The 12,562-nt window shown below is 34.8% G+C and overlaps 1 protein-coding gene across 2 annotated transcripts in view; it reads left to right on the top strand.

The window, feature by feature from the left end:
* The window catches only part of DNAAF4 (dynein axonemal assembly factor 4), a 39,761-nt gene that overhangs the window by 6,609 nt on the left and 20,590 nt on the right, over window positions 1–12,562 (top strand). For both annotated transcript variants that reach the window (XM_010969480.3, XM_010969479.3), the window contains exon 3: window positions 230–363. In XM_010969480.3, coding sequence (XP_010967782.1) covers window positions 230–363 — 134 coding nt within the window. The remainder of the gene's footprint in view (window positions 1–229; window positions 364–12,562) is intronic.

Below are 12,562 nucleotides of genomic sequence, written 5' to 3'. Positions count from 1 at the left end.
TCTCTCAGTGCACAAAGGTGTGCGTTCTGTACTCATCCTTTACGATTACAGTTGCTTGCTTACCTTTTAATATTAGCTTCTTGACCAGTTTAATATTGAGAAATGTTTTCACTTCTCCATGTAAAGTTGGGTCCAGAAACATCTCATCCCGGATCAGTATGTAAGCAGTTTCTCCTAAGTGAAACAAATTCATCATAATCCTAATTGAGTGATATTCCTTATGTTTTAGTTGACAAAGAGATGATGCAGAGAATAAGGGAGAAATCTATCCTACAAGCACAAGAAAGAGCAAAAGAAGCAATGGAAGCAAAAGCTGTAGCAAGGAGGGAAGATCAAAAATATGCACTAAATATCATGATGAAGGTAAGTTGCAGATTGATAGGAAAGTCTTTTAATTAAAGACACAGTAGTAAACCATGCACTGATACTGTGTTCCAACCACTGTACCTCCTCACCTTTTTGTTCACACTTTGGTTATAGGACTTACTATGTTACATAGGCCATCTGCTACTGATGTGTATTTCTGAAAATCTGTATGAAAGTTGAAAGTATGAAGGTTGAACAGTAGATTTATTTGTTTCAGGGAGAATGTTCTTTTTCCAAGGGTATAATGTTTTGTGGTGCGTTTTACTTCTTTTTTAATCTTGGAATTAATGGACATGAAAAGCATAGATTGAACATTAACTACTGACAAATTAATATCTTTTTAATTGTTGAGGCTTTCAGGTTAAAACTTTTATCAGCAATATACTTTTTGAGATATAATTCACATACCATACAGTTTACCCATTTAAAGCTTGCAGTTGAGTGGTTTTTGGTATGTTTAGAATGGCAAAACCATCACAACAATCAATTTTAGAACATTTTCATCACCCTAAGAAGAAACCCTGTACTCATTAGCAGTCACTTCCCATTCCTCCCAACCCCTAGGCCTAGACAACCACTAATCTACCTTCTGTCTCTATACATTTACCTTTTCTAATTTTTACAATTAATTTCTTATCTCAGATTCTCATTTTGACCTTTTGAAATGATTAAGGAATCTATAGCAAGCAGTATCTCATCAAGAACTCTATGGACCCATGACTGTTCTTGTGCATTTGGACCACTAGTATTGTTTTTATAATCAGCAGTTCATAATTCCAAAGACTTCTCCGCTTCTTTTGTCACTTTGGCTTGACTTTTAAATATAGCCAGTGGTTATGCACTTTGGTTTTTACTTAATAATTGAACACGTGGTTGGCCGTCCAAAGCTGCCTCCTTTCAGTATACTTTATGAGTTCTACCTTTTCTTGATCATATTATCACTGGTATCAGAATTTTGGTTTTGTCATTTTCCTGAATTTAAAATAATAAAAGCAAAATAATATAAAATTTGTGGCAACAGACAAGTGTTTACTGAACTAATAAAATAGAATAATGGCTGTATTGGTAAATATAACAAAAGTGAACAGTTAGTTTGCAGGCAGTATGACCATGCTATACCTTGAGGTTGTTAATCTATTGATATATGAAAGCCTGACTTTGGTATTTGGAAAGTTGGTTTAGGAGCATTAATGTATAAAATATGAAGCTATAGATTACATTGACATGATAGAACCTATGAAAGTCTATCACCCTGTACTACAAACTATTCATTTTGTCCATCTCTTTCCCTGAATAGTGTTGAGAGTTGAAACTGTGTTTTCTTGCATCCTTATCATAGTCAAGTAAATAGTATGTGCTCAAATGTCTTAATGAATTAATGTGGATACATTGTTCTAGTACCCTGTAACCAAACTGAAATTCTGTTTTGGTCAATAGATGAAGCTGTTTTTACTCTGTTCAATATTAAACACTCAGAAAAGAACTTTAGTGGTCCAGGAAGAGCAAATGAAGAGGTAGGACAGCAGAAGGCAACCTGTTATTAGCTTAAACCATAAATTCGTTTAAGACTTGAATTATATCTACTGAAAAATAATAGTTTTTTAGTAGTAACCTTTTAAAAATAATCAGCAGGGCTAGTGCTATGACTCACTATGTCCTGCTGTGCCATGTGGTGTTCGTCAGCTTGGGCTGCCAGGTCAAAGTGCCACAGACTGGGTGGCAAGCAACAGACATTTCTTTTCCCATAGTTCTAGAAACTAGAAGTTTCAGACTGAGGTCCAGTGGGGTTGATTTCTGGTAAATCTATTCCTGGCTCCCAGAGCGCTGAGAGAGAAACCTCGGGTGTCTCTTCTTATTAGGACACTAATCCTGTTCTATTAGGAACCCACCCTTATGACCTCATTTAACCTTAATTACTTCCTCAGAAGTCCGTTTCCAAATGGGGGTTAAGGCTTCCATGTGTGAATTTTGGGGGGACACAAACATCCAGTCAATAATACTGTGTAAAACCTATCCAAAATTTAGTGGCTTAAAACATTTATTGCTTAAGATTCTCTATGTTGGTTAAGCAGTTTTTGTGACCTGAGGCTGGCTTGGTTGTGGCTGTATGTTCCAGGATGGCCTCACTCACATGTCTAGAGCCTTGCCTGGGAAAGCTGGAGCCCCTCTCCATGTGGTATTCCATTCTCCAGGAAGCTAGCACAGACTTCTTTACTTTATACTTAGTGTTCCTGGTGGCCAAAAGGGAAAGCCCTAATGCACAAGCATTTTTAAAGCCTCTGCTGTGTCATATTTGCTAATGTCCCATTAGCCAAATGTCCCATATAGCTAAGCCCAGATTAAAGGATGGAGAAATAGACTGCACCTTTTCTGGGAAAGAAAGATTTAGTTGCACTGTAAAGGGGCATCCATAGAGTTATGGGAGGAATGTGTGGCCATTTTACAATTTACTTAATTAGTTTGAATTGAAAAGATTAGGGTTTAAACAATAAAGAGAATTTAACTCATCTCACAGGAAAAATTCAGAGATAGAGCAGTGATAAGATGGGGTTAAATCAAGGCTCTGACTCCATCTCTCTGCAGCATCCTTAGCACTGCCTTTTCTTTGTGTCTGCCTCATCCTTAGGTTGATAGGGAGCAGACAGCTCTCTCAGGATTCCCTGCCCACAGGCAGCCTTGCTGGGACACGGACCTGCTCATTAGCAGGTGGTGCCAGCCCTGGAACAACCTAAGCCAAGCAGCCAACCATGCCAAGACCCAGCTCTGCCCATCATTGTCTGACTGCCTCCCCATGAGGAAGGGCCTCACAGCCAGTAGGCACAAGGGCCAGCACACCTCCAGTAGTCATTTTTAACTTCTTGAGGAACTACCATACTGTTTTTTATAGCAGCTGCATCTTTTTCCATTCCCACTAATAGTCAAGAGTTCCAATTTCTCCATATTCTTGCCAACGTTTATTTTGGACATTTCACATAAAAATAAGGCCTTTACTATCTGCTGTCTTTTACAGAGTATAGTGTTTTTAGGATTTGTCCATGTTGTAATATGTCTGAGACCTTCATTCTTTTTTACAGCTGAACAATATTCCAATGTATGGGTATACCACAATTTGTTTATCCCCTCATGGTAGAAATTTATTCGTTTTTGACTGCTGCAAATAATATTGACTTGAAATTACAAATATTTGTTTGAGTAAATAAGCACCTATTTTCAATTCTTTTGTGTATAAACCTAGGAGTAGAGTTGCTGGGTCATTTGTAATTCTATGTTTAATTTTTTGAGAAACCATGACACAGTTTTTCATAATGGGTGTACCATTTTATGTTCATTTCAGCAATTTATGACGATTCCTATTTCTTACATTCTTGCCAATACTTGTTATTTTCCATTTTGTTGATTGTAGCCATCCTATTGGATGTGAATTGGTATCTCAGTGTGGGTTTTGATTTGCATTTCCCTCACACTAGTGATGCTGAGCATCTTTTCATTTGTTTCTTGGTCATTTGTTTATCTTATTTGGAGAGGTGTCCATTCAAGTCCTTTTTCCATTTTAAAATTGGATTATTTGTCTTTTTGTTGTTGAGTTGTAAGAGTTCTTTATTCCAGATACTAGACCCTTATTAGATGAATGACTTTCAAATATTTTCCCCTACTTTGTAGATTGTTTTTTCACTTTGATAGTATCCTTAGACACACAAAAGTTTTAAAATTGCATGAAATCCAATAAAAAAATTTTTTTTCTTTTATTTCTCATGTTTTTGGTGTCAGTCATATCTAAAAATCAGTTGTCAAATCCAAGGTCATGAAGATTTATCCCTTGTGTTCCTCTAAGAGTTTTATGGCTTTACTTCTTGTATTTAGGTTGTTGATCCATTTTAGTTGATTTTTTAATTGAAGTATAGTCTATTTACAATGTTATGTTAATTTATACACATAGTGATTCATTTATACATATATATACATATATATTACATATATATTTCTTTTCATGTTCTTTTCCATTATAGGCAATTATAAGATACTGAATATAGTTCCTGTGCTGTACAGTAGGCCCTTGCTTTTTATCTATTTTATATATAGTATCTGCAGATCCTGAACTTCCAACTTATCCCTCTCTACCCTGTTTCCTCCCGGTAACCGTAAGTTTGTTTTCTATGTCTGTGAGTCTGTCTCTGTTTTGTAAATAAGTTCATTTGTGTCCTTTTTTTTTTTGAGATTACACATGTAAGTGATATTGTATGGTATTTTTCTTTCTCTTTGTGGATTACTTTTAGTTAATTTTTATATATGCTGTGAGGTATAGGTCCTGCTCCATTCTTTGGCATATTGATATTCAGGTGGTCCAGCACCATTTGTTACAAGGACTGTTTTCCCCTCATTGAATGGTCTTGATAACCTTGTCAAAAAATCAATCAGCCTATAGATGTATGAATTTACTTCTGGACTCTCAATTTTATTCCATTGGTCTATATGTCCTTATGTCAGTACCACACTTCACTTTCTTGATTACTGTAGTTTTTTAATATATTTTGAAATCAGAAAGTGTAAGCCATTTAACTTTGTTCTTTTTCAAGACTATTTGGTCCCTTGCAGTCACATTTGAATTTGAAGGTTGACTTTTCCATTTCAGTTAATATTGTAGCATACCCATGTGTTTTCTGACAACTTAAAAAAGGTCATTATATAAAATCTTATTTTTATAATTAAAAAATATAGAAAATGAATGGTAGGTAAGAACACTAGTGATTTTTTTCTTTTTCTTTCTCTTTTTTATGTTTTCCTAATAATAAACATACATTTTTCCTGATAAGAATACGTTTATTTTAAAAAATTTTTAAGATGTTTTTATCTTGCAGAAATGCAGGTATGCAGAGGAGAATACATTTATTCTTAAAGAAAGGGACAATACTTACCTTCCTGTGATTGTTTTTCAGACTTAATTTCTTCTTGCTCTAACAGGAATTTACTAATAGTCTATGTAAATGTACCAAATTCCAAGCATATGAGAAATTAACTTTAGCCATTAACATGGTAACATGAGAAAAGGCAGTATCTTTGACATTGTCTTTGTTATATTTACACTTTGTGAAGTCTACTGACCTACTTCGTTTTTGTGTAAATATATCCCACATTTACAGCATCTGTGCAGAAATAAACTTTCAACAATCATATGTGGCCACTTTTTCATTTACTACAGGGTTTTTCATCTTTTCCAGAGGTGTAGTTAAAATCTTTTTTTTTTTTTTTTTAAATTTCCTATGTCCTCTTGCTTCAGAGGGCTCAGAGAAAATCTTTGAAAGATTATTCAGAGCTCTCACAACATGATTACAGGACAATCAATCTTCTCTCTATCCTTTCCCCAGGTCCCTGAAGCTAGACCCTAATGAGCTTCTTGGGAAATCACTGAAGATTATAAATAGATAATTTTAGGGAAATAATGTTTTTTTAAATGCTCTATATATGGAAGTAGGTGACCCATCCTTTGTGGAGTTAAGCTTGAGTACCAGTGGAGTTGTTAGTGGGTAGTATATGTATTATGGAAATAGTATTATGGAAAAGAGGTGGATGTTTTAAGGCCACACATTCATAATACTGATCAGGGTGTTTGTTAGCCTTGGAAAGAACAGAGTGTGGGAGAAGAAATACTTTTGTTTCAGAGAGAAGTTGAGAGAATTTAAGTTGTTGATGGTTCCTATCATCTCAACAGCAAGGTCTTTTGAGATGAATGCCTCCAAAAAGGAAATTGTTTGCAAAAGTCTCTTATCAGAGATGAATAAAGTTACTATTGAGCAACAAGGGTAAGGTGAACTGTAGAGTACTTTGTATGATATTAACTCATTTCCGTTAGTCAAAATCTGGTTTAAAAAGCTAACAGTTTTTCTTGCTTCTCATTTCTGTCAGGTTTGTTCCTTGAATTTAAAGGCTAGTTTATTAGAAGTATTTTAACATATATATCATTAAATATGTCAGTACGATATCTGTGTGTAGTAAACCCAGCTACTGACTTAAAGACTTCTTCATTAGTAAGCCAAAGCTGAATCTTTAAAAGATGCCAAACAAATCATAGCAGGATTGTAGAAATCATATAGTATAAAAGCAAGGAATTTTCTACTATTTAATAACTTGTGTCCAGGGACAGATGGAGCTAACTACTATACTAAGAGTTTGCTCTTATCCTTGTCTACCCGTGGTTTCCAAGGAACTTACAAAGTCTTATGCTTTATATATAAAGTCCAGATTTCTATTTAATTAAGTAAACCAAAAGGCAGAATAACGTATGTCCAAATTTGCTGGAAAGTTGAGCAAGTTCCTCTCAGTTATTCATGAGTTTGATTTTTTAGCTTGTGAATTAGTCAGCCGTTGGCTCTCCTTCTAGCTCTCATTGCTATCCTTGGGCCGCCTTTCACCAATTTGAAAATCTGCCAAAGGGAAAAGAAAATGTAGTATGCTTGGGATGCCATAACAAGTAACAAAAAAATGCAGATTGTGGGGCTTAAGCAACAGAAATATGTTTTCCCACAGTTCTGGAAGCTGGGAAGCCCCAGGTCTAGGTACAAGCCAGTTCAGTTTCTGGTGGCCTCTCTTGCAGCTGGTGTGTCCTCGCTGTGCCCTCACATGGTGGACAGAGAGAGAGAGTAAGCCCTCTGGTGTAACTTCTTGTGAGGACAGTAATTCTGTTTTATCAGGGCCCCACCCTTAGGACCTCATTTACCATCAGTTACCTCCTTGTAAGCCTTAATCTCCAAATTAAGCCTCCAGAAATCTCACATTGAGGGTTAGGGCTTTGACATATGAATTTTGGGGGACCTGATTCAGTTCATAAGGTGAAGAGAAGGGAATTGAAGTGAAAATCTGTTTTGTTACGTTTTCGCTTTGGCAAAACACGTACCTATACAATTCTAAACACCAGATTATCATTTCCACAGAATATAAACAAATAACTAAATAATTAAACTTCAGAAATTAACAGCTTTCTGAGAGAAATTTTAACAGTATATTTATTAAACAAGACTGAATTAATACTTTAATTTTCTTCTCTTAAGGGAGCTCATTGTTAGAATGATATATAGCTTCGTGTGGAAGATGTTGACTGAAAAAATAACACACAGCCTAAAAATTGAAAGTTGTATCTTATTTGAGGACCTTACTATGATTTTGTTGGATATAGAATTTGTGGTTTATAGTTTTTTGTGTCAGTGCTTTGAATATGTCATTTCACTGCCTTCTGTCCTCCATTGTTTCTAATAAAGAATCAGCCTTTAATTGTATTATTGTTCCCTGTACATGATGAGTCCTTTTTGTCTTGCTGCTTTCAAGATTTTCTTGTTTTTGTTTGGCTTTTGTATTAATTTAGCAGTTTGACTAAGTTGTATCTAGGTGTATCTCTTTGTATTATTTTACTTTGGGCTGAAATTCCCGGAACTATGTAATGTTTTAATCAAATTTGAGACATTTTTACTAATTATTTCTTTTTTTTTTTAACATTTTTTATTGATTTATAATCATTTTACAATGTTGTGTCAAATTCCAGTGTTCAGCACAATTTTTCAGTTATTCATGGACATATACACACTCATTGTCACATTTTTTTCTCTGTGAGTTATCATAACATTTTGTGTATATTTCCCTGTGCTATACAGTGTAGTCTATTCTACAATTTTGAAATCCCAGTCTATCCCTTCCCACCCTCCACCCCCCTGGTAACCACAAGTCTGTATTCTCTGTCTGTGAGTCTATTTCTGTCCTTTATTTACGCTTTGTTTTTGTTTTTGTTTTTTAGATTCCACATATGAGCGATCTCATATGGTATTTTTCTTTCTCTTTCTGGCTTACTTCACTTAGAATGACATTCTCCAGGAGCATCCATGTTGCTGCAAATGGCATTATGTTGTCGGTTTTTATGGCTGAGTAGTATTCCATTGTATAAATATACCACTTCTTCTTTATCCAGTCACCTGTTGATGGACATTTAGGCTGTTTCCATGTTTTGGCTATTGTAAATAGTGCTGCTATGAACATTGGGGTGCAGGTGTCATCCTGAAGTAGGGTTCTTTCTGGATACAAGCCCAGGAGTGGGATTCCTGGGTCATATGGTAAGTCTATTCCTAGTCTTTTGAGGAATCTCCACACTGTTTTCCATAGTGGCTGCACCAAACTGCATTCCCACCAGCAGTGTAGGAGGGTTCCCCTTTCTCCACAGCCTCTCCAGCATTTGTCATTTGTGGATTTTTAAATGACGGCCATTCTGACTGGTGTGAGGTGATATCTCATTGTAGTTTTGATTTGCATTTCTCTGATAATTAGTGATATTGAGCATTTTTTCATGTGCTTTTTGATCATTTGTATGTCTTCCTTGGAGAATTGCTTGTTTAGGTCTTCTGCCCATTTTTGGATTGGGTTGTTTATTTTTTTCTTATTGAGTCGTATGAGCTGCTTATATATTCTGGAGATCAAGCCTTTGTCGGTTTCACTTGCAAAAATTTTCTCCCATTCCGTAGGTTTTCTTCTTGTTTTACTTCTGGTTTCCTTTGCTGTGCAGAAGCTTGTAAGTTTCATTAGGTCCCATTTGTTTATTCTTGTTTTTATTTCTTCTAGGAGAAAATTTTTGAAATGTATGTCAGATAATGTTTTGCCTATGTTTTCCTCTAGGAGGTTTATTGTATCTTGTCTTATGTTTAAGTCTTTAATCCATTTTGAGTTGATTTTTGTATATGGTGTAAGGGAGTGTTCTAGCTTCATTGTTTTACATGCTGCTGTCCAGTTTTCCCAACACCATTTGCTGAAGAGACTGTCTTTATTCCATTGTATATTCTTGCCTCCTTTGTCGAAGATGAGTTGACCAAAAGTTTGTGGGTTCATTTCTGGGCTCTCTATTCTGTTCCATTGGTCTATATGTCTGTTTTGGTACCAATATCATGCTGTCTTGATGACTGTAGCTCTATAGTATTGTCTGAAGTCTGGGAGAGTTATTCCTCCAGCCTCTTTCTTTCTCTTCAGTAATGCTTTGGCAATTCTAGGTCTTTGATGGTTCCATATAAATTTTATTATGATTTGTTCTAGTTCTGTGAAATATGCCCTGGGTAATTTGATAGGGATTGCATTAAATCTGTAGATTGCCTTGGGCAGTGTGATCATTTTAACAATATTGATTCTTCCAATCCAAGAGCATGAAATATCTTTCCATTTTTTAAAGTCTTCTTTAATTTCCTTCATCAATGGTTTATAGTTTTCTGTGTATAATTCTTTCACCTCCTTGGTTAGATTTATTCCCAGATATTTTATTACTTTGGGTGCTATTTTAAAGGGGATTGTTTCTTTACTTTCTTCTTCTGTTGATTTATCGTTAGTGTAAAGAAATGCAACTGATTTTTGAACGTTTACTAATTATTTCTTGATGTATTTTTGGTTGAAAACTAGACAGTTAATTGATTATACTAATTCTGGGTTCTGTTTTATTTAATTGCTTATTTATTTATTGAGAGTTATTTATTTTTTGGTAACTTGCCTGGACTTTACCTGTGGAATCATTCTAGTCTCCCTTGTGGTATAGAGCTGCTGATGTCTCTGCTGAGTTTTTTAATTCTTATTTTTAGGATGGGCTTCCTTAAGGGTCTTCCCTGTGTCTGCATAACTTACTTACGTGTATTAACTAATGATTTGGGCAGAGATAGTAAATACCTTCAGCCTGAAAGGCTTCTACCTCTTTGCTGTTTTATCTATGTGTGGCTTTGGGAGTACTTTCAAAGTTAGAGTGAGTTTTCAAGTCTCCCTTGGCTTCATTTTATGCCAGGCTTCCTCGGGTCTCCCCCAGAAATGATTGGCTTTCTGTTTAGCTAGGGGTGTATGGTGAGCTTATCACAGTCCTTCTGTGGCTCTCTTATTTACATATCTTTCTGGTAATTTTCTGACTCGCCAGGCACTTACCCTAACTAGGACCTCAACCTCAAAAGTCAACTGCAAATTTTCCCACTTCATTCCCAACCAAGTTTACCACTTCTCTCCACCAAAGCCACAGGTTTTCACTGCCCCACCATTTTTGCCAACAGAGGTCTTGGGTTCTTTTTTGCTAGTTTCACATTGGTAAAAATACCAGTCTTGTCATCCTGCCACCCACCCAGGTGGGTGGTTTGGAGTAACCTCAGGCAGAAAGGCAGAGCCTCCCACTCTTCTTACCTGTAACTTTAGCAGTTTTTCTGGAATAAACACTTATCAATTTGCAGGCTGCCCTTGGTTAATTCCCACTGCCCTGAATTGGTTGTTTTTTGAAAAATTTGTCTAGTTTTATGCTTGATCTTTGTGGATGAGATTTGCCCACCTCTTCATGCCACCATAAAACTTGCACATTTTGTTTTGTGGATGAATTTTACATTCACTTATCAAGCTCCCTAAGAGTTCTCTTGGTATTTTGATTAGGTTTACATTGATTTATAAATTAATTTGCAGAATTTTAATACATTTAAAATACTGAGATTTTCTTTCAAGAGTGTGGCATTTGTCTCTATTTATTCAGACTTTTTTTTTTTTTAACTGTCCCTCAGCAAAATTATTTAGCTTATGTATAGTGCTGACTCATATTTTGTTAAGCTTATTTGTAGCATGTTAGAAGCTTTTCTGGCAATTACTAATGAAATGATTTTTTCATTGTATTTTCTAATTGTTTATTGCCAGTTTGTAGGGAAGTTAGTTTTTATGAGTTTGTGTAAGTTGATCTTGTATGTAATTGCCTTGCTGAACCTACCTCTTCTTTCTAATAGTTTGTCAGTTTATTATTTTTGTTCTTTTAGGTTGTCTAACATATTATTTGCAAATAGTAATGATTCTATCTCTGTATAATCTATATTTATATTTCTTACTTAAAATTTTTTTAATTAAAAAATTTCATTTTATAGGTTATGCCCTCCAGAAAAACAGTAAAACTGTAAGCATATTGGCCTTAGGGACTTTGCTGGAAATATTTTTAATACTTTGCCATGAAGTATGATATTGTATAGGTCCTTTAACTGATCTAAATTTTTTTCCTAGTATCAACTGATATGTTTTGGCATGTACTCAGATTATGTTGTTTTTCTCTTTTGCTTTCCTAATGTCATAAATAAGAAACACCCTGTTTGATCAAAATGTATTATAATTTTAATATTTTCCTTGATTCACTTTTCTAATATTTATTGTTTTTGTATGTAATTCATAAATGAGATTGGCTTATAAGGAACAATGCCTTGATAAACCAGAGATTCATTCTGGATTTAAAGAATTATAGATTTCCCTTTCTTCAGGAACTTAGTTTAGGAGCAGCTCATTATTCTCCCATTGCTTATATTTGCTGTCTGTGTTAAATAAACTAATATCCCATACTATAGGGCATCCTTTTTTTTTTTAGCACAAAGCACTTAAAATCCAGTTCCTTCATGTGCAATGATTGTTTTTCCAGCCTTCTGAGTTTATTTGTTATTACATATTTATTCCTCCTTTAAGTGGTATGTTCCCCTTATTACTTTGTTTTAAAATCTAAAACTTCAAGGATTATTTAACATTTGTCTGTTTCTGTTTGCTCTATAATATAGTCTCTCTTTTCTCTTTATCATAAGCTTTGTGGTGTTACCTTCTTCATATTTTCCCCTTCGTTCTAGTTCCTTCTGTCACCTGCTCTGTGAAGCCTTTCTTTTTAAAAAATTTTTTAATTAATTTTTTTGTGGGGAGGAATTTAGGTTTTTATTTATTTATTTAATGGAGGTACTGGGGATTGAACCCAGGACCTTGTGTATACTAAGTGCACACTCTACTGCTGAGCTATACCCTCTCCCTCTGAGAAGCCTTTGTTAATCCTTCCTCTTCCTTATAAATCCCTGAAGATGTATTTTTCTGTCTCTAATATAGCCTGTTATAAATTATATACATATACTTACTTACTTACTTACTTACTTACTTACTTACTTACTGATTGATTGATTTCTACATGCATACATACATACATACACACACACACACATAAACACACACATATATATTTTTCCCTTAACTACATCTTGGCTTAGTAGAAGAACTTTCTTGTTACTTTTGATTCTAAGAACAGTCTTGTTTTTGGTAATTAAGACTTAGTCTTAAAAAAAAAAAAGAAGTGGGAGTAGAAGACTTAGTCTTATGCATTTTTAAAAACTTTTCAAAATTCACTCCACTTAGAGAGATGATGGTGTAAGGT

Source organism: Camelus bactrianus, chromosome 6 (genome assembly GCF_048773025.1).
Source record: "Camelus bactrianus isolate YW-2024 breed Bactrian camel chromosome 6, ASM4877302v1, whole genome shotgun sequence".
In the NCBI taxonomy this organism is placed as follows: domain Eukaryota; kingdom Metazoa; phylum Chordata; class Mammalia; order Artiodactyla; family Camelidae; genus Camelus; species Camelus bactrianus.
The sequence above is the reverse complement of the archived record's forward strand: the minus strand, read 5'-3'. Positions and strand labels throughout refer to the sequence as shown.